Genomic DNA, 23,637 nt, shown 5'->3' with positions numbered 1-23,637 from the left:
GACTGGACTATGAATGTGAACAGTTTTCACATAATTGGGACACTGGATGGTTTGAAAAGCAATGTACAACCCCGCTGCTAGTGCAAAAAATGCTTCCTGTGTGAAATAGAAAAGGCTATCCTTTCCTCAAGATACTTCACTGCCCATAGTCAGAAAACTGTGCTAATTAGCAGTACTGTGATTGTAAGAATGTAAATGGCAACTGTGAGATGTGCACCATTATATCCAGAGTTCTCTCATAATTCCTTTTTCTATTACCTTCTTTTCCTATATCTATCTTAAATAAACCCACAACATCGAGCTAAGGCTCTCTTAAGGGGAGGGAAAAAAGCCTTCAACTCAGCTCCCTGTATCACAAAATGACAGTTAAATGGATACATATGCCACTAATAACAACAGTGATGATGATACAACTTCATTCAATATTGATCTTCATTCTCTCATAAGGCTGTCTGATTCTGAGACCATTAATATATGAGCCTTGCTCGTTCAAATATGAAAGGTACTTGTAAAGTGACAGAATACAGAAAACTTAAAATTCACATTAAGAATATACATGGAATGCTGCTTTATGCTTATTGACAATACTAGTTAATGGCTGGAAAAGAAAACGACTACACATCATCTTTCTAATTCTAAACTTTCCAGATAAAGTATGTGCATCAAACCATGGCAGCTTTCACAGAAAACCAGAGCTGAAAGTTGGAGCACTTCCAATTTCCAAAAATGTACTAGCTGTATCAGAGTATTATTATCCCAGAAGTCAAGGCCGATAAATATTCTTCCTAAGTGAGCAGAGATGAAGACATTAAGCCATACCATCAGCAGACTACACTGTCATATATTAAGATGATTTAAAATCTTTAAAGTTCCACAAATTCATGGTGAATAGAACCTCTAAAGTTCAAGAATTAAAATTTACAAAAATAAATACCACTCTGACACTCAAGGGACATCTTCACTTTAAGGCCTTTATCACAAATCGGAATCTTTATTGTTCTGAAATAAATGTAATAAACATAACTCAAAACAAAAACTGAATATTCAGTCTCAGAAGAGGTGTGGCACAAGGCCCATCACATGTAACAAGAAAAATTCCTTTAAAAAAAAAATGGAAAAAAAAAAGTACTATGAGAAGTCTTTCATATGAATAAAAATGCACCCTTTGGATTTTTTTTCTCATCTCATTTAACTTGTATACACATAGGAATCAAAAGGTTTGCATTTTCTTCACAATAGTTCTTGCTATGATGTTTGACGGATTTTTTGCCATTCAACAAATTCATCGAGAAGAACAGGCCCTAGAAATAAAGAAACAATTTTTGTTAGAATTCAGTGAACTCATCTAATTTGTAAGAGAAAAACTCCTCACAAGCTCTGTGAGGATCATAAAGAAACTGACCTTTCCCTTATTCAGGTGTTTTGCTTCCAGCCTCCCTCTTCAACTTAATGGTGCTGTCTTAGCTTTTTCTTTTGTTTTAAATAAGGGACTTTTACACAATGGGTATCTGTAGCAACTTCTCAAGTTTTAAGTGTTTCATGAACTCTCCAATCACTAAATCAATGTTAACCTCTCCCTTATTGCAACTGCACATGGAACTTGCCATTTCATTATTAAACAATATGAGAAGTGTTAAACATAGTATTTCTATGTTACCTCACCTAGAAGTATGTGAGGTTGTTGAAGGGGCAACCATATTAGGGACTTACACAGTTCTCGTTAAATCTCAACATAAAGTAAATAACTAATAAATTCCTGACCTAAGAACTGAAGACATTTTTATAATTCAGGGGGTTCAAACTCAATTTACCTACAGAAGCCAGACACTTAAGCAATTTAAATGAGCCCATTCTTTACTATTTTTTATTTGCTTGATTTTATTTTTAATGTTGACACTACTACAGATGCCCTCCATTTCCCCCCTCTTCACCCAGCACACCCTCCCAGGCTTCACCACATTGTTGTCTGTGTCATAGGCTATGCATGTATGTTCTGTGGCTAATTTCTTCTAGTTCTGCCCCACCCCCTCCCCCTGAGATCGGCCAATCTGTTCCAGGTATCCATGCCTCTGGTTTTAATTTTGTTCGAAAACTCATTGCCACAAAGAAATATGACAGCCCTATTTTTCTTAAAATGAACAACCCTGTGGTAGTCTCTATTTTTCTCTTGCTTTTTTATAGACTGTAAAATAAATAGCAAACAAGCACAATAATAAATGGCAATTGAAAAACAACCTAGCTTTGGAATACCAGCAAACTGGAAAGCAAGCCCAACATAAGCCACTACTTGGCTCCGCCCACTAATTCCTATGAAAGAATACAGGTATAGTTTTGTCAGATTTTAGAAAAAGCTTTCATGTTAATATCATAAGCTTTTTCTATTACAGTTGATGTTTTGCTTTCCTTTTTAAATCATGAGTATTCTTTTCTTCCACAGAAATATGCCAGGAAAGGCAGACATGAAGCAGAATTTTAGCTTCCAGATACAGAGAATGTAATTTAAATTAAGCTTTATTATGCTGTTACTGAGAAACTAAAAACATTTCATTTATCAGCACAGATTTTATAATATTGCTCAATCTAAACTCTCTGCTTACCTTCTATACCTGCCTCCCCTACACTTCCTACATGATTAAATAAAAGTTACTGTTAGGAAGTTTAAATCCTTTATGGTAATGTTACACAAATGCATATTCTCATTTAACAGTTCAAAAAATTTTATTTCCATAGGAAAACATACTTACAAGCACCATCTTCATCATAGTTACTAAGATCGGCATGGACTGTTCTGCTGAACTCTAATACATTGTACCATTGATCTTTGTTCATAACACGATACTTTGATTGCTGAGGAAAGTAATATAAATATTTGGATTATAGAACAAGCATTATTTATTAGGGTCTGACTTCTATAAATCTAGTCATATTTTGTCATTTGGTTGTTCCTAAAACATTTATTCCTCTTTTAAATTATTTGTGTATCTAAGAGAATCCTCAGGGGCATTTATATTTTAATGCCACCAATTTATTTCTTCCTTATTTTTCTTTCATTTTTGAAGAATAACAAAAGTATCAGGGTACTAATGAACAGTTTACCTATGTATATACTTGTGTAACCACAAATGAGATCAAGATATACACTATTTCCTACATCCAATTAATTCTCTTCTGCTGACTCCCAGTAATTCATTTTTTTGAATGAGATTTACTGTTTAGACACATTTTCAAGTTGGCACCTTTGGAGGCAATAGAAAGACTATAGACATGGGTTCAAATCCCACTCTACCACTTAAATGAGTGACTTTAGGGAAGTTACTTAACAATAGAACCCATCTCCTCATTTGCTAATGGGGATTAAATGTAATTCAGAATGGTGTTCTAAAGATTTTAAAAGATAGTAAGTATGTCAAGCACCCTCCACTGGATAACAAGTGTTTGAAAATATTTAGTCCTCTCAGTTCTTTTTGGAAGTATTTTTATATTCACTTATATTTAATTTTGCCAAAACTACTAATAGGAGGAAGATTGATAACATCCATCAAAAACATCTACTTTATTAGGTTGAAAGATTTAAGTGTGCACTAAATCCATTCACACAAGACCTTTCATACCACTGTCTCTTATCACAAGCTTTAAGCAAAATATTCTGGAGAACTTTCTTTAATAAACAATCAGCTTTATGAGAAATTATTTTCAAAGCAAAAGCTGTATGATCTGTAATACAAAAAATGATGATAACTATATAAAAGTAAAACACAGAAACTGAAAAGGCACAAAAATGGATAGAAAAGGAAGCAATGGGAAAAAAAAGTATCAGTATCTTCTTAAAACCACTGCCTATAGTAGATAAACCTTTTAAAAGAATACTTTCTTCATAAATTCAGCATACATTTTTAGTAAGCAGTATGTACACCATTATAGCCACCCTCATATTTGTGGGTATCAAATATGAAAAGCTTTATTCAAATTCTTTAGATTGAGCCTAAGCGAAAAGTCCTATTACTATAACTGGTTCTTATGTGGATTTCAGCCTAAGACCTTGTATAACAGAAAGAAATCTGACTTACAAACTCCAGATTTGTGCACTAACATTAATGTTCTCCTGCCAAAAGCCCAAGAAATCACTTTTGTGTAAAAACTGTGCTAAAATTATTTCTTGAAGTTCCTTTTTTAATGGAGAGTCAGGGAGCATGGAAGACATAGAATTAAAATAACTATGTACAGGATATATTACTGAACATGAACTTGTATCTAAATATGACAGCAGGTATATATACATTTTAGAAGAAATTTTCTACTAAAGCAGATTTTTTTTTTAAAAAAGCACAGTATTAAAAATCTATTTGCTTTTTCTCAGATATATTGTCAATCAGATTAAATTTTAAAATAATATTTTCAAAATCAAAGAAAAACTCATACCTCCAGGTACTGGTAAAATACTGAAAACAGTGGCCATGTCCTCCCAAGCAGAAGAGCTAACATAGATTTAGCAGTATCAATATCAAGGCTTCTCTGATCTTTATCCTATGAAATAAGTAAAAAAAATTTTCCTAAGTGTGGCCTCAAGATTAAAAATCTATTAGAATTACAAAACACGAATATCCCACTTACCCTTGCAAAATCAAAGGCATATCTGTAGATATTCTTAAACGAAGAAATATCATTCAAATGTGAGCGCAAAAAGTCAAATTTGTTCTGTAACTTTTCTGTGCAGTCACACCTTAAATTTAAAAATCAAACAGATTATATAATCAAGAAAATTAAATAAAAGCACCTTTAGAAAGTTTAAAGGAATTCACTACAAAGAAAGTAGGAGCAAAACAGTTATTTAGATTTAAAAGTCTCTGATTCAAAATTCAGTACAACAAACAAACCTGATGCCTTGTATCTACCAATGTAATAAAAAAGGGAAAAAACCCCTAGAAACCAATTAAAGTTCACTCCAATGACAATTACTAAAAAAAAAATCTCAATAAAAAAACTCCAATAAAATTAAAAATGTCTCTTAAAAAAGAGATGTATTAAAATCTGCTTTTACCACATAGTTAGCAAATGACAGAACAAATGAAATTACTCAGGCCTTTGTCACATATGTCACTGGAAAGTTCTTAGGCACCTGCTTGGTTAGAGATCAGCCATGAGTAGTTTTAAAAGTTTAAGATACTGCACTGAGAAAGTTAATATATATTAATGTTTCAGTCATCAATTCAGACTCCTACATTTTTAGTGAACAAAAAATTGAGGAAAATCAGTGGCAGCACCTGACTTCAAGTAAGGTACATATACACGCAAAAGAATGCAAACCAGTTATACATGTTACTTCTAAAGACAAGACATTACACATAAGAAGCTAAATAAATGGAATGCTCAAAAATCTTTACTTTGACTCTCACTGGGTTGATATATTCCACTGCTTAGCAAGAAGCAAGGCAGACAAAGCCTTTCACAATTGGCCCAAATCTCCTGTTACATCATCTGCCAGGTCCCAATATCCTTAGTGTGCTCTACTTATATGTCACCATACCCAAACGCCACAACGATGCTTTAGTACATATTACTTTCCTCTACTTGAAGTGCTGTTCCAACATTTTCACTAAATATTACTCACCAAAACCTCATTCTGCCGTCTCTGTGAGACCACCTGACTCCCTTCGGTCCAATCAGTTGTGCTATCTACTGTGATCCAGTTATTTCACTCAAAACTGAATTTTAGTACTCGTCATGTAGTATAGACACCTAGCATTCTGTTTTAACTAAGATGTTCACTATTCTAAATCAATAATGTGACATGTGGTAACTTATTTTATTAAGGTGTAAATATTTTGATTAAATTTCCATTGTTCCTTAATCTTGCATACCTACAATAAGCCAAATTTGATGGTGTTACCAGTTAACCCATTGATAGATTTTTTTTTGCTATGTTCCTGTGTGAGACTGGCTTATATATTTCATTCTGTTACATTCTCCTTGCTAGTGTTGATAACAAATTTGTAACATAAGCTTCAGAAAAAATAAAATGAATACTAGTATTATTTCTTTTGAAAAGGTTTAATGACCACTGGAAATAGCATTTGTCTAAACTGTAGTGAAAAACCAACTGGGCCTTTTCATTGAGGGAGGAAAAGACTTTTAACCACTAAATCAGCCTTTTTAATGGTTATAGGCCCATTCAGATTTTCTAGTTCTTTTTCAATCCCATTTGGTCATATTTGTATACTTTTCAGATAATTTGTATACTTCACACAATTTTATTTAAATATATCAATTAAAATTATTTATAACTTCTAATATGCATTGTATTTTTGCCTTTTCTTTGATTTTCTTGACCATATTGTCAGAATTTCTTAATTCTCTCAATTTTAGCTTTGCTTTTAAATTTACTACTAAACATTTTTTCATCTCCTTTTGCCTTCTTTCTTTGGGTAGATCCTTTTTAAAACTTCTTAAATTAGATACTAGCTCATTCAGTTTCAGGCTTCTTTCCTCTAAGTATAAATTTAGCTTCAGCCAGTTTTGATTATCACTGCTTTGATTATTCACTTGTAAATGATGCCTTGCCAAGTGATTTCAGAGGAGGGGTAGGGATAAAAGTCGTATTAGAATAGGTTTAAGAGAAGGAGGAAAGAGGAACTGGAGAAAATAAGTATAGACATATGCTTCCAAAGAATTTGGTCCTAAAAGGGGACATAGAAATGAGGAACTAACTAGAGTGGGATTGGGGCGGCGGGGGGGGGGCACAGAAGGTTAAAAAAAAAAAAAAAGGTAACTTCCACTTCCCGGAAGATGAAGTAAATGTACTTTTCCCTCTCCGGGTAATTCAACTAAAAGTCGTAGACATTACATATAAAACAAGCATAAGAAGTTGTTTGAGGAACAATAGTGAGTTCCCTGGGTTTTCGTTCTGCCTCATCTCTCCTAGCTAAAGGAGTCAGCAAACCAGAAATACTAATGGGGCGGACAAAAGAATAAAGAAAAACCCACCAAAAAAGCCCCACCATTGCCAGCAAAGACTGAATGGAGACCTAAATGGTCCACCCTCACCATGTATAAAGATGCCCTGCTCTCAGCTCCTGCATTGTCAACGGAAACCACATGGGGAATATGAACTTCTCCTCCCACCAGAGAGTAAGGAGTAGCCAATACTCCTCTGCCCTTGGGTAGTGTCAAAGGAGGACTTGTGAAAAGTCAGGGCTTTCACCCTAGTCATGTCAGTGGAGACTTTGTGGGAAACAAGAAGGTGTATCAGTGGAGGCCTAGTGGGGATCTACAACTGTCATACCTGCCAACACTAATGAGGACCTCCCTCCTCAGATATCAATGGATGAAGAGTAAAAAACTTCACTTTCTACCTGCAACTGAAAATAATGCCGAAGTCGTGTTATAGGAAGCTAGTTAAAGCAGTAGGTTTAGCCCTCATTGGTGTGGCTCAATGGGTTGGGCATCAAACCGAAAGGTCACCAGTTCGATTTCCTGTCAAGGCACATGCCTGGCTTGTAGGCCAGGTATCCTGGTTGGGGGCGTGCAAGAGGTGACAACCAACTGATGTTTCTCTATCACATCAATGTTTCTCTCCCTCTCCTCCTCCCTACCTTTCCCTCTTTCTATCAATAAATAAATAATTTCTTTAAAAAAACAGGTTTAAATAAGATCCAGAATTTCATTAATATTCAAAATTTCCAGGTTTTAATAATAAAAAAAATCACTTGTCATACTAAGAGCCAAGATATTAAAGAGAATGCAAAAAGATAATCAACAGATGCAAACACAGAGGTGACATTTAGATTTGACACAGATTTTAAGTTATAAAAATGCTCCAATAATCAATTGTGAATACAATAAAAAAACGAAGATAGAAAGTGTTAAGGAAAAAACATAACATGTAAAAGAGAACCAAATGAAAATTTTTGGATTGTAAAATACAGGACAGAATTAAATCCTTCACATTAAATGTCAGTAGCCTAAAGGTTACCACTAGAAGACAAAAATGGGCATTTAAAAAAAAGACCCAACCACATGCAATCTAGAAAAAAAAAACTGTCTTGAAGGCAGACTGAAAGTAAAATAATGGAAAGTGACATATTGTGGAAACAGTAAGAAATGAGGAGTGCCTATATTAGTGTCAGCTAATGTAGAGTTCAAAGCAAAAAATTATCACAACAAAGGGGAACATTACATGTTAATAAAAGAAAAAAAAAGGTCAATCCATCAATACACAACAATCCTAAATGTGTACGCACCAAGCAAGAACTGCAAAATATGAGAAGTACTTTTAGAACTGAAAGGAAAAATATAAACAAATCAACAATTACAGAGATTTCAATAACCCCTCTCTTAGCAACTGACAGTACAACTAGACAGAACATCAGCAAACACAGAAGAATTCAGCAACACCACCCACCAACAGGCTCAACTGACAGTAATAGGACACTTCACTTAATGACAACAAAACACATTATTCTTTCCCAGTGTCTTGGAGCATAAGACAAGAGACCATATTCCTGAGCCATAAAACAAAAGTCAAAAGATATGAAAAAACTGAAATAGCACAAAATATGTTCTCTGACCACAATTAAACCAAACTAGAAATAGCATAAAGATGACAGCAAAATCTCCAAACACTTAGAAAATAAACAGCAAAGTCCTAAATAATCCACAGATGAGGGCATGTCTCAATGAAAAGCAAAAAAAGTTAAGCTGAATGAAAATGAAAACACAACACATCAAATTTTGTGAGACAAAAAGCAGTACTGAAAGGGGTAATACTAAATGCAAACATTAGAAAAGAGAAAAAGTCTCAATCAACAATCAAAGCTCCCAACTTTAGAACCTAAACAAAGAAGAGCAAAATAAACCTAAAGCAAGCAGGAGAAAGCAAATAATTAAGAGCAGAAAATGATGAAATTAAAAACAGGAAAACAAGAGAGAAAAATCAATGAAAGAATTGATTTTTTGGAAAAGATGAATATAACTGACAAGTCTTTAGCAAGATGACAAAGAAAAAAAGAGAAGACAAAAATTACCAACAGGAATAAAACAAAGAATAGTATTACAGGTGGACAACGGGCCCCTGGTTTGGAGAGTGAATCCTGCCCACAACTGCCCCTCGGGCTGGAACTCCAGAACAAGTGAATAGGCTTTTTTCCCCAGGAAGGTTGCAGAAATCTCTTTGAGCCTGAGGAGCCTCAGATCAGGACAGATTGTGATGGACTCAGGAATCCTATTGAAATTAAAGGAGAAGCTGACCTGCTCCACCTGCCTAGAGCTCCTGACAGAACCCCTGAACCTGGACTGTGGGCACAGCTTCTGCCAAGCCTGCATCACTGCAAACAACAAGGAATCCACAGTCAGGGAAGGAGGAGAGCGCAGCTGCCCTGTGTGCCAGCCTGGGAACTTGCGGTCTAATCAGCATATGGCCAACATAGTGGACACACTTAGGGAGGTCAAGTTGAGCCCAAAGGAGGAGTAAAATAGAGATCTCTGTGTGTGCCATGGAGAGAAACTCCTGCTGTTCTGTAAGGAGGACAGGAAGTTCATTTGCTGGCTTTGTGAGAGGTCTCAAGAGCACTGAGCTTTCCTCATGGAGGAAGCTGCCCAGGAGTACAAGGAAAAGCTGCAGGCAGGTCTGGACAGGCTGAGGGCTGAATACCAAGAAGCTGAGAAGTTGGAAGCTGACATCAAACCAGAGAACTTCCTGGAAGGATGAGAATGGCATCATGGAAAGGAGTAAGACCTTTACTCTCAAGTCAACCATCTCCAAAAAACAAAGGACAGTGTTCCAAGCTCCTGACCTGAGTGGGATGCTGCAAGAACTGTCTGATGTGCACTGCTATTGGGATCACATTACCCTGGACCCTCCCAAGGACAAAGAAAATGTTGCCATTTTTGCAGATCTGAGACAAGTGAAATGAGAACCGTCTCAATACAAATAAGAATGCTTCTACTGTACTCAGTGTACTGGTTATCACATCAGGGAAACATTACTGGGAGGTGGATGTGTCAGAGAAACAGGCCTGGGCCTTGAGGGTGTATGGTAAACAAGACTCTTGTTTCCTCTAGTTGTGAACCTAAAAAATGCTATTAGAATCAGTTTGAGTATGTTTTTGTGTTACCTTCTTCCTCTGATCCCATGGAATTAACCCTCAGTCTGACTGTTCCTCCCCGTCGTGTTCGGGTTTTCCTAGACTACAATGCTGGCACTGTCTCATTTTATAACGTCACAAACCGTGGGTTTCTCATCTGTAAATTCTCTTCATGTTCCTTTACTCAGAAAATGTATCCAATTTTTCAGTCCTATGACATGTACTGCCCCCATGACACCGTGTTCTCCAAGCTCTTAAATCTTACACCCTCACCTATTTCTTTGAAGTGCCTCTGGCCTTGGATGCACCTCATGCCCTGAGCTTATCTGCACCATTCTCACCAACTTTTTATTGCTGCCTCCTTTTTTTTCATTTCAACACCCTTCATTCAACAATAGGGTTTCAATTTGCCTTGTGTCATGCATATTTTTCCCAATGTCCAGTTTGCACAGTAAAGAATCTTAATTCACTATTTTCTATAATCCCAAGTAAAACGACTAATACATCATAAAAAAGCCCTGTATGGAGGGAAATCTATGCCAAATATTTACAATTTCATTTCCTGTGCCACTGAGAAGAATTTTCAACAACTTCTTTTATATATTATTCAAAGTCTTGTACAGGAATCATTCACTACAAAGAGTCCTCAGGGGTATGTCAGTTCAACCATGGTGTTCCTCTCATCAAGGAGTGAGGGAGACAGTATCATAAATAATAGGTACTAAGTGGAAGGTTTGTCTTCAGAGTGTCTGAGTTCAAGTCCATTCTCTCAAAATACGTGCAGTATAACTTTCAATGAGATACTTGAATCACAGCTTCATTTACTAAAAATTGTCCTGGTATTAAAAACACACCATAGTTAGGATCATAATGAGAAGAAAAACTTCATTAAGTATAAAACTGTGTCTCAAATTAATAAACATTTTCTCTACTAAAAAAATGAAAGAACAGTATTACAGACTTGCAGATATTAAAAGAATATAAATTTGACAATGTAGATGAAATGGACCAATTCCTGAAAAAAACAAAAATTACCACAATATACACAACATGAAATAAATAAATCTTTTAGAAAATAAAATATAAGAAAAAACTCCCCAATTCATTTTATAAACCCAGTATCACCTTGACACCAAAACCAGACAAAGACAGTATTTTAAAAAAAGAAGAAAAATCACAAGAAAAAAACTATGTAACTGTGTATAGTTATAGATGTTAACTAGGCCTACTGTGGTGATCATTTTGCAATATATACAAATATTGAATCATTATGGTATATACCTGGAACTAATGTTAGATGTCAATTATATCTAAATTAAGTAAATAAACAGAAAAATTACAGACCAATATCCTTCATGAATCGTTAACAAAATGCCAGCAAACAGAATTCAGCTTTATAATAATTATACACCATGAAAAAGTGGGATTTATTCCAGGTATGCAAGAATGATTCAATATTCAAAAATCAAAGTGATCACAATATTAACAAGATAATAAAGAAAAACTACGTACTTACATGATTTAATGCAAGAAAGCATTTAAAATATTTAACATCCACTTATGTTAAAACTCACAGAAAAACAGAAATAGAAAATAACTTCCTCAACTTGATAAAGAGCATCTATATACAACCTACAGCTAACATACTTAATGGTAAAAGACTGAATGTTTTCCCTCTAAACTGGGGAGCTGGTAAGGATATCCACTCTTACCACGCTATTCAACATAATAGTATAAGTTCTAGCCAATCCAATATATGAAGGAAACAAAATAAAAGGCATACAGCCTAAAAATAAATAAATAAATTGCTCCCTATTTCCCTATTTTATGGCATAAGCATATGCCATGATTATACAAGTAGAAAGTCTACGGAATACACACAGACATACACAAACCTTAGAGAAAGTAAGTTCAGCAAGGTCACATGATACAACACAAACATAGAAAAATCAATTGTATTTCTATATATTAGTAATGAACATGTAAATGATGAAATTAAAAATATTTGTAATACTACTTACAGTGGCTCAAAATACAAATAAAACATTAAGATATAATTCTAAGAAAAAGTATACAGGACTTGAATGCTCTAAACTACCCAAAACTAATGAAAGAAATCAAACACCTAAAAAATGGAAACCTATCTTCCATGATTTGGAAGACTCAAATAGTAAAGGTGTCAATTCTCCCCAAATTCATATGCAGTTTAACCAAAATCTCAGAAAGTTGTTTGTTGTTTTTGTTGTTGTTGTTTTGTAGATATAAAAGATCTGGTATAGTTATAACAATTTTGAAAAAGATAGATCAGTATAAAAATAGTATACACAAGAATATACAATGGGGAAAAGGCAGTTTCCTCAATGAAAACTGAACAGACATATGCAAAAATTAAAAGAGAACCACTTTCTTACACCATCTACAAAAATAAAATCAAGATGGATGAAAGATTTCAATGTAAGACCTGAAAAACCATAAAACTTCTAGAAGAAAACGTAAGTTGTAAATTCTTTGATATTAGTCTTGGCGATATATTTTTGGATGTCTCTCTGGGAAAGAGCAACAAGAGCAAAAATAAACAAGTGAGACTACATCTAACTAAAAAGTTTTTGCACAGCAAAGAAAATCAGCAACAAAACAAAAATACAACCTACTGAATGGGAGAAGTATTCACAAATGTTATATCAAGTAACGGGTTCATACCCAAAATGTATAAAGAACTCAACTCATAGAACTCAACACAAAAAAAAGTTAAAAAAACAGGCAGAGAACCTGAAGAGACATTTTTCCAAAGACATATAGATAGCCAGAAGACATAAGATGTTCAATATCAACTAATTTTTCAAGGAAATACATATCAAAATCACAATGAGATATCTCCTCATACCTACAGAATGGCTATTATCAAAATGTCAACATGGGCAGAGGACCTGACAGACACTTCACTCAAGAAGAGACACAAATGGCCAACAGATAAATATATGAAAAGATGCTTAACTTCACTAGCTATGAGAAAAATGTAAATCAACACTATAAGGAGATACCACCTCCCACCTGTTAGAATGGCTGTTATCAACAAAACATTTAATAAGTGTTGGAGAAGTTGTGAAGAAAGAGGAACCCTCACTCACTGCTGGTGGGACTGAATATAAACTAGTATAGCCACCATGGAAAACAGTACAGAGCTTCCTCCAAAAATTAAGGATAGAGTTACCATATGACCCAACAACCCCTCTTCTGATAAACAAAAATTTGAGAACATTTATTCCAAAAGATATATGTATCCCTATGTTAATTGCAGCATTAGTCATGGTGGCTGAGACATGAGAACAACCTTAGTTTACTTCAATAGATGATTGATAAAGAATATGTGTTACAAAATATAACCAGAGACATCGAAGTTAAGAACAATCTAACAACAGTCAGGGGGGAGTGGGGAGGGGACAGTGAGGAGAGGGGATTACAGGAACTACTATAAAGGACACATGGACAAAATCAAGGGGGAGGGTGGAGGTGGGGGGGGGGGTTCAGCCGGGGTGGGGTAGAGGGATGGGGAGAAAAGGCATACAAGTGTAATTGAATAACAATAAAATTTTTTTAAAAAAGAATATGTTACATATACATACACACAGTGGAATACTAATCAGCCACAAAAAAGATGAAATATTGCCATTTGAGACAACATTAAATGGATCTCAAGAATACCATGCTAAGTGAAATAAGCCAAGAACCATATGATTTCACACGTAACTGGCGTATAAATCTGAAAGCAACAAATGAACAAACAATAAACAAAACAAACAAGATAGGCAACAGCATGGTGAGTACCAGAGGGAAACGGAGCTGGGGTGGGGGGCGTAGGGAGTAGCAAACGGTAAAGGGGGTGAACAGGAGATCTGACTTCAGGTGGTAAACACACAATGCAAGATACAGATGATCTATCATATAATTGTACACATGAAACCTATATAATCTTATTAACCAATGGTCACTCTGATAAGTTTAATAAAAAAAAAATTAAGTTAACAAATAAATATTGGTGAGGATGTTGAGAAAAGGGATCCTTTGTACATTGTTGGTAGGATTGTAAACTAGTGTAGTCACTATGGAAAACACAATGTAGATTCTTTAAAATATTAAAAATATAATTACTATATGACCCAGCAATTCCACTTCTGGGTTATTTATCAAAAAAACTCCAAAACACTAATTTGTTTAAAAGATGTATATACCCCCATGTTCACTGCAGCATTATTTTCAACAGTCAAGATATAAAAACAATCTAGGTATCCACTGATAATGCAGTATTATTCAGCCATAAGGGAATGACATCTTGCCATCTGTAACAACATGGATGGACCTAGAGGGTAGCATGCTAAGTGACGTAAGTTAGAGAGTGAAAGACAAATACTATATGACTTCACTTATATGTGGAATCTAAACAAACAAATGAACAAACAAAACAGAGATAGACTCATGGATACAGAGAACTAATGGTTGCCAGAGAGGGAGATGGGCGAAAAAGTGAATGAGAATGAGTAGAAAATTTCAGTTACATAATGAGTAAGTCATGGAGATGTAACACATATAGGGAGTATGTATACATATATGGCACAGGGAATATAATCAATGATATGGTAATAACTTTGGTGACAGATGGTTACTAGACTTATTGTGCTAATCACATTGTGAGGTATATAAATGTTTAATCACTATGTTGTACACCTGAAACTAATAAAACACTGTACATTAATTACATTTTAAAAACAGAAATGATTTAATATATAACTACAACAAAGCAGACTGTGGTGTTGGCAGAAGGTTAAGACACAGATTAACAGACCAGAATAGAGGATTCAGAAACAGGTCCAAACAAATATGTCCAACTGATTTTTGGTAGAGTTGCAAAAGCAATTCAGCAGAAGAACTTTTTCCACAAATGCTACTGGGGCAAGTGCACATCCATAAGCAAAGAAATAAACCAAAACTTGTCCCACACCTTTTTAAAAATTAACTCAAAATGCATACATTTATTTAAATATAAAATGTAAAAATATAAGTTTCCTAAAAAAAGAGAGAAAATTCTCAGCGTCTAGGGAGAGGCAAAGAAATCTAACACTTGTCACCAAAATCACAATCCCATGAAACGAAGAACTGATAAATTAAACTTCACCAAAATTAAGACCTTTTGCTCTGCAAAAGTCCTTGTAAGAGGTTCAAAACACAAGCTACAGAGTGGGAGAAATTATTTGCAAGCAATGAAGAACTTGTATCTTGCATAGAGAGAAAACTTTCAAAAGACACCAGTAAAAGAATCATCCACTGTCTCTCAGTCTCTCTTTCCTATTTTCCTCAGATACTGTAGGCCACTGATTCCTACTTCTCTACACCTCCTTTGTAGTTCATCCATTGAATTTTAAATCTTTTATATTTTTCACTTTTAGAAATTTAATTTGGTATCTGATCATCTGAGACTATTCCTCTTTTTAAACACATTAAATGTAGTTATTTTAACTGACACTGTGATCACTCACAATACTTGTCTTAAAAGAGTCTGATTCCGAAGTTTAAGATGGTTCCCAATATGGTTAGTGACTTTTTCTTGTTAATTGTTAAGTAATGATCACTGAAACTTTTTCTGCAGACATTAAGGCTTCTGTTTAAAATACATTCTTATACAGAACTACTTCCATTATATATAAGAGTACTACTTATCTGGGACAATTCTAAAATACATCTTTACTTGCATCATACAAATAATGAATTTCATCCTTCAATCTGTGAGACAAAACCTACTGACTCAGAATTTCTCAGGTGGAAGCCTTTTCACCTCCAAATGTATGCAGAACCGAGCAAAAGCAATCAAGTCTCTATCAATTAGGTAGGTTTTGCACTAATGACCTAATGTGGAAATTTTTGTTCTGATTCCAATCCTACTCAGAATGTATGTGCAATTTGTCTCCTGTTCCCAACATGCATGATGAAAAGTTCATAGCCAGACCGTGACTAGGAGCAGATAGTATCCTCCCATAGATCTCTATGAAATCACCACCTCTCACCATTTCTGGCCTGATTATTTGCCTTCATTAACAGTCAAGTCCAGGTATGCTTTTCAAAAGATGTTTTAATATTTTACCTGACATTTAAGTGTCTTACATGAGATACAGTCTCTGCACATTTAGTCCGCCACACTGCTAAAAATGGAAATCAAAATTTGGTTAAGTTAACTTTTGTGTGGGGCCTAGTTCCTTACATATTAATCAGTGTACAATGTGTTTCATGGAGAAACAAGAAAGATTATTCTTATTATTCATTAAAAGTTCATTACTATTTCAATAAGTGGCTTCTACCATAGCAAAAATTCTTCATTAAGGGAAAAATAAAGCTTTAATGAAAGCTGAAATGTAGTTAACTTGTACCAAAAGGATACGCAAAAGAAATAAATTTTCAGGTTAAATGCTACTATAACACTGTTTGAAAACTTGCACACGAAGTCTTGTAGATCTCCAGTTACCAGCTGAGAATAGCATTTTAATGAACTAGTTACACGTACTCCCTTCCTTATCATGATCCTTTCTAAGTACAAGATATTTTCCTTGTAGCATCTGAAGCAGTGCTTTTTACATATATTTAGTAATGCAGTTCATATTTTCACACAAAATCTCAAGCACAATCTTGTTAGACTTGAAATTCAGGTCTAAACAGGGCAAAACAGATAAAGGACACCTCCTCTCATTACCACCAGAGTTTAAAAATCATTCTCCTACCACAACGTAGGGCCTGGCATAAAGAGGCATTCAAAAAGTGTCTGTTAAATAAAAGTATGAATAACAAAAACCACAAAGTAGATAATATATCTATTTGATTACAAGAAGTTCCAAAATTCCTATCTGGGGAAAGGTTAGTGAATAATTGTAGTTCAAACAAAATTGTAAAGTGCATAAACAAGCTGGTAAGTCACTAAGGAGATAAGAATCCAAGAAAGTACAATCTTTTCCAAGTATTTTACATTCCGTAGGTATACAAGGAAACAGTATCACTAAGGATGTGATCTTAAGAGGCTTAAGACAGAGATAAAGTGAAAAAATAAGTTTCAGGTCAAAAAGACAGTGTTTAAAATTCTAACTTCTCCATTTGCAGCCATGTAGCTTTAGCCAAGTTATTTAACCTTTTTCAGTCTGTTTTCTCATTAAAAACAATACATTAATAGACAATCTGTAAGATTAAATGAGCACACATAGAGAGTTCTGAGTGTGATACGCTCCCTTTGAGGCAAATAACTTTAAAAGTCACCTACACATGGTGGCTCTCTCCAAACTGTTTCATACCACTCCTAATGGTCTACGTAAATCTTGAGCAGCGAAAGAATCTATTAGAATAACTGACAATTTTTTCACTCTACTTGAAGAGTAAAAAAAGTAAGCACAAACTTCCACAACTGTTACCAGCATCATTGAGACAGTGAATAGACCTAGCAAACAGTGAACATATGCAAGCAGTCACTACCACAATTCTTAGATTTAATATAGCCCAAAATAGACTCAAAGGAGTTAATGTCAATACCTCACTCATACTTGGGAAGTTTAGAAAGAATATTTCCCCTGAACTAAAAAGAAATAATGAATACTTAACTATTACGTCATGGAAAGCAAAACACAGTCTTTTGAATAACAAAAAAACCTCACAGATTTTAGGGAACACAGACACCGTATGTCACCACTCTCCAAGGCTACTGCAGTTAGAGTAAGTGAAAATGATTTTAAATTTCAACATCAGGATTTGGAATTGATTTCCTCAATATAGGTATCCCTGCTTTTTCTGAAGTTATCATTATGTCACTTCACTACTGCGAAAGGTCTACATAGTACTGTTTTCAATAACTGAATGAAATCTGAAGAGGATATTTGCTTTTAAGAATCACACAGTATTTGTTTTCTGACAATCTTTTATAGAGGCAGCATGTACCCCAAACAGTGCCACCAAGCTCCTTCCCCAGCAACTACACTTAACATCTCAGCTTTAGGTTGCCATAGTTAAGACTGTGTGTGGTACCATTTGTGCTTTGACTTATTCTGTGCACCCACCTATTAGCAAGATATGTTCTAAGTATCAGAGAAGTCTAAGAGAGCTCATAAGGATGTTAATGTTCAGCATAAAACTCTACATAAATAAGTGTATTTGGTATGATCTGGCACATTTAGGTGGACGGGGAATGCTCAAAAACTTTTCCATATAAATTAATGGTAATTGCTTCTTTGCTTTATGCCATTTCGGCTTCCAAAAGGTTGCACAGGAATGCTCTACTTTTGGATAGCAGAGTAAACCTGTATTATTAACAAGAGAGGCTTTCAAATTTCTTCTTCATTAGAGACCTTCAAAAGAAATTCTCACTTATATATTAGGTCTAAGTGAGGTTCTCTTTCTTAATCAGTAAGTCCCAGTAAGTATGTCTGATAGAGTGATGTGTAACAGTAAAAATTTTATTCCCAAAGTCCTGGATTTAGAACTTTCTCTGAATCGGGTCTTTTGACCAAAACAATGTAATCCACCTCTAGGGGGGTATTTGGAAATGTGGAGGGGGCAAATTTTAAAATTGTTATGATGACTCTGGGGTAGAGCAGAAAGAAAGGATACTAATTACAATCAGTAGTTAGGCCCCAAACCCTCAATGAATGATAATGACATACCACATACACCATAACTTCCCACACACCCCACTCTTCCACACCCACCAAAAGAAATCATATACATGTTCCCCATTCCTCACTCCCCTCAAGAAAGTCAAGCTAGATCATGATCTTTAATCTTTGATTTCCACGGCTCAATGTGGAGATGGTATACAGTTTGAAACCTGACAGGCAGCTTAGTTACTACCATTCTTGTCAGATGCTGCTTCCTTGCCTTTTTTTACTATTATAATATCAACTACAGTCTTTTCAACATTGCATGCTCACAGTTTTCTCCACCATCATGGTATTTCACCCTTGCTCCACCACCAAAGCTAGCAAATATGAGAAAACTTCTCCACTGTAAATTTGCAAGTACCCATGGAACACTGAATCCATAAATGCAAGGAGAGGAAGATCCATATGCAACATTTTGTATGTAATGGCACATGTGCAATTAATGGAAATAAGGTCCACAGTTTTCATAAAGTTCTTAAAAGAACCTATGACCTTAAGACATTAAAACAACTGCTCTACTGAAAACTATCCCAAAAATCTTGATGATTCCTATGCTCAAAAATTTCCTATGGCTTCCCAGTATCTACAACATATGCTTTAAACTCTCAACATGTTAGCCAAAGCCCTCCATAATGTAGCTACTATCCCAACCATCTGAAATTTAAACCTATTTTATCCATTTTCTCCATTTACCATTTGATTTTAATAACCAGAATACTTCCTTCAAACATGCTTTCCTTTCTCAAAGCTCTGATCACAATTTCCTCTTTAGAAACATTATTTTCCTATATTCTCAACCATCAAAATCCTAATCATCTTCAAGGTCCAGTTCAAATGCTACATTTAGAAAGATCTTCTTGGCTGTTCAGCTAAAATTAACTTTATGAGCAGATATGCTTCCATAGTATTTTGTGTTTTTAACCTCCCACTTGTCACATTCTACCTGGATTTGTGGTTTTGGTATTGTAATGCCTCCCTTGCTCTATTAGAATGTAACTAGAGAGCATGAGCCATATTTAAGCCTCAATGAAATCACCAGTAAGCGGTACAGTACCTTACATAATACAGGTGTTTAATATAAACATCTACTAAATTAAATCCAATCTGATGAAAACTTTGAATACCATTAAATGATGAAAACTACAAAGAGCACAATACTTAGAAAGAATACTTAGCAATTACATCCCCTAGGCCCTTCTAATCTAATTATATACCAATTAAACATAAATTCTTTCACACAAAGACAACTTAGTTTTGAAAAGTCTGCATGAATAAACAGGCCTAAAATGAATGTAAAAAAAGTTATTCTAAAAGTTGTTAAGCATTATAAAATTAATTTTAATTAATCATGATTAATCAAGTCCACTATCCTTGATCATGGTATATGCTTTAACTACCAGACTGTTTCTACTCTTTAGCAGAGCTCTAGTAAAGTTTTCTAAGGGTTAAAATTAATTAATTTGAAACAACTGACAACTACAGTCAGATAATTTAGGAACCATGCCTAGGTTAAATTAAATTCTAAACCTATGAAAAATCTATAAATGGAATCAAGTCTGTAAAGTTTTACATTTATTATATAAAACCAAACATACTAGACATCTATAAATTTAAAACTTTATACGTAGATTCCTTTGTCTCTCTTATGTTAAATTTTAAACTATTTTTTTCTCAGCAAGCTTTTTTTCTTTAACAAGATTCAGAGCATAGTAGGATTAGCCAATTGACCCATGACCAATATGGACTTCAACTGTGCAGGTCCACTTAGATGCATATTTTTTCAATAAACACGTTGGAAATCTTTTTGGAGATTTACTTACTACCGTGAAGTAATTACACAGATTATACTAGGCTACCATAAAGAAATCATAATGATGCTTCTGCGTTACCAATGCATAAATTATTATACCTGTAAATAAGTATGAATTTCTTTTTTCCATTATCTTTTCATTTTTGATGTCTAGTATAAGTAATACATATAAACACCCAGTGTTTTGTATCATATAAGACAATATTGATGTAGGTAGTAACAGATAATTCAGTTGTAAATCAATGACATAGCATATGGTATAGAGTAATGTGTAGTAAATGTATTCTCTCTTCCTTATAATTTTTATAACATTTTTAATGTAGCTTACATTATAAGAATACAGTAAATAAATAAAACTGACAAAATATGAATTGATCGACTGTTTATCAAAGAGGGTTCAGTTAAAAGTAGGCTACTAATAAAGGTTTTGGGGAGTCAAAAGTTATTCACAGATTTTTGACTAACCCCGGCGCTGTTCCAAGGATCAGCCATACTTCACATAGCAATCTAGATCATGGGGAAAAAACAATTATTTTTGCAGTCAAGTATACTTGCCTAATTTGAGTAATTTTAAGGTTATACAACAAAGAGTTCTAGGCAGATGGAGAGCAAATAATAAATGAAACAGAAACCTCTAACTCAATTTTAAGTGCCATATAACTGTTCTTATTTTGTTAGCTTGTGAACTGCCTATAGGAAAGATGTGCTAATAAAATAATGTTCATGGGTTAGTCAATTTTCATCCTTGGACCCAAGACCATATGCCGGTAATTATTCAGGATAAGTATTAGAAATAATTTGTGTTCACACATTTCTGTTATACAAAGTTGATATATATTATATCAAGTTATGAAAAACATAAATTAAAACCTTTTTGTTTTAAAAATATACAAAGACTTGTTAGTTGGAATATTAAAAACTACAATAAAAGCAGTAAACCGTACTACAAAAAGCAGTTATAATGCTAAATAAGCCATATTAAAACTGATACACATTTCAATAAAACAGGCTGAGCTATGTGAAAACTAGTTTATATCCTTTGCATACTCTTTTTTTGTATATGTATTTAATCTTTCTCTATAAAGTAAATTAAAGGTGGGAAATAGGCCAAAAAATTTCAGAATCAACATTGTTTTAATGCAGCATTTTATGACACCTTGATAAATGACAGAATTCAGTCTTGGCTGTAAATACTATGATTTAAAAAGTTAATAATGGCTTTCTGTTTTATAAAGAATGCTAACACCAATACAAAGAATGTACAAATGAAAGGACAGTATGGAAGACTGGTAATTATGAAATTTAAATTCTAGGTCCTGGCCCTGCCATAAAGGAGCTATGTAAACTTCAGCAAATATTTTCTTTACCTCTCCGAATCTCAGACTCATTATCTCACCTACACATAATGGAAGTGAGAGGGTTGATTTTATGTTCTATTCTAAAAATTATTATTTGGTTACATGAGCAAGGTTTTTACCTAATCTGTATATTAATGCTGGTTAAAATAGGAAAATTACAAAACATTAGATACTAAAAATTCAAATGGGAAATTTTAAGTTTTATATGAACAAATACACTTAAAAATAATCAGGTACTTTGAAACTTAAAGACAGGCAAACAAGGAGTAAAGAATAGTTAAATGTGTTAATAAAAGCATAGTCAGAACAGGAAACTATATAGCTAATAAATGCCCAGTTTGGGGCTCAAAAATACTATAAATTAATGATTCCTCTATTTTAGGATGTTGATAATTAGTAACATCCTGCATGAACATTAGAAGCATGATAAAAAATTACCACATGTATTACTAACTGATTCTGAAACAGCCTACTTTACTCTGGAAAGCAAAAATCAAATTATTTTTATAAAGAAGCAATTCTATTGCCTATGAAAGTATGTAAGCATGCTAATACTACTGTAAAATGGCTACAAGTTGCAGAGGACCCATACAGCATTACTTTCGCTCTTTATGAGATTTGGCCAAAAAGAATTAGTAAAAGTGCCGTACAGCTCTATATTCAAATTTCATTTTTAGATCAAGTATAAAATTTAGGATGAGACAGAGGAAACCCCAAAGCTTAGCACTGCCCCCCAAAAAACTCCTTATATATTAGAATTCTATATTCAAAGAAAATCCTTTATTGCCCAAACAACCTGTGAGCAAAAAAACATTCATCATGGACCTCTAATTCATCCACCAAAAGAGTCAATAAATTTTAATAGGACTGTATTGAGGTTCTTTCTTAGACAGTATGAAAAATGGGGTAACTGTTCATTTTGCCAAACCAAAGTATAAATTCTATCAATTCGATTATATAAAATGAAACCTTACTCCTGAAAATTACAAAGCACAAAATATTAATTAAGATCTTCAAACAGCCCATCATATTTGTTTTTTAAAAAAATATCTTACTGTAATGAAGTCATTCCCTTTAACCATTCTTCCTTGGTAAAAAATCCCATGCTTTCAGCCTCCAATTTCCACGCTAAAACTAACATAATAATCTGGAAAGAACAGAACATAAAGGATAGGGGAAAAGTCAGCATAGAGATAATCATGTCTATATTTATCATGGAGAGCATTTTTATAAACTATTTACTTCTTTCAAATATTAAAGAGTACAACCTTTGGAATTATTAACTATAAAGAAATTTAGATGGACAAATTTCTTAAAAGTAGAAAGTTCTAACAGTTTCTGAAGATAGAATCACCCTCGACTCTATTACAAATGGCATTTCTATCAAGAAAGAGAACTCGTGCCCAATTTAAACTGATTAAAAATATCCTAAATAAAAATCTACAATAAACATGGAGACACAAAATCTTCATGTAAAATTAAAGTGACTCAATTTTTAGAATTTTATGAATGTGCTATCCCCCACTTGTATCCCATTCTACTCAGAAATAAAACATACATTTTCAGGTTCAACACCAATGTCTTCACAAAATTTTTCCATTCCTTCTGGCCCTACAACTTCATCAGGACCTTCAAAGACAAAAATAATTTATATATTTTATTGCTGTAATTTAATATCAACATAAAACATAAGCCATTGTGCTAAAGGC

At 34.0% G+C, this 23,637-nt stretch overlaps 1 protein-coding gene and 1 pseudogene across 8 annotated transcripts in view; one reads left to right on the top strand and one right to left on the bottom strand.

Moving 5' to 3' along the window:
- Positions 1-957: 957 nt before the first annotated feature.
- The window catches only part of DCUN1D5 (defective in cullin neddylation 1 domain containing 5), a 65,524-nt gene continuing 42,844 nt past the window's right edge, over positions 958-23,637 (bottom strand). For 4 of the 8 annotated variants that reach the window (XM_024574583.4, XM_045183565.3, XM_045183566.3 and 1 more), the window contains 6 exons: positions 23,487-23,557; positions 22,984-23,075; positions 4,612-4,720; positions 4,420-4,524; positions 2,745-2,847; positions 958-1,301 (listed from right to left, as the gene is read on the bottom strand). In XM_024574583.4, coding sequence (XP_024430351.1) covers positions 1,246-1,301; positions 2,745-2,847; positions 4,420-4,524; positions 4,612-4,720; positions 22,984-23,075; positions 23,487-23,557 — 536 coding nt within the window. In that variant the 3' untranslated portion in view covers positions 958-1,245. The remainder of the gene's footprint in view (positions 1,302-2,744; positions 2,848-4,419; positions 4,525-4,611; positions 4,721-22,983; positions 23,076-23,486; positions 23,558-23,637) is intronic. The other 4 variants (XM_045183568.3, XM_045183570.3, XM_045183569.3 and 1 more) reach the window with 2 other exon arrangements.
- On the top strand, positions 9,105-10,337 carry LOC112317507 (tripartite motif-containing protein 5-like; annotated as a pseudogene).

This window comes from Desmodus rotundus, chromosome 5 (genome assembly GCF_022682495.2).
Source record: "Desmodus rotundus isolate HL8 chromosome 5, HLdesRot8A.1, whole genome shotgun sequence".
Lineage (NCBI taxonomy): Eukaryota > Metazoa > Chordata > Mammalia > Chiroptera > Phyllostomidae > Desmodus > Desmodus rotundus.
This window is presented reverse-complemented; position numbering and strand designations above follow the sequence as displayed.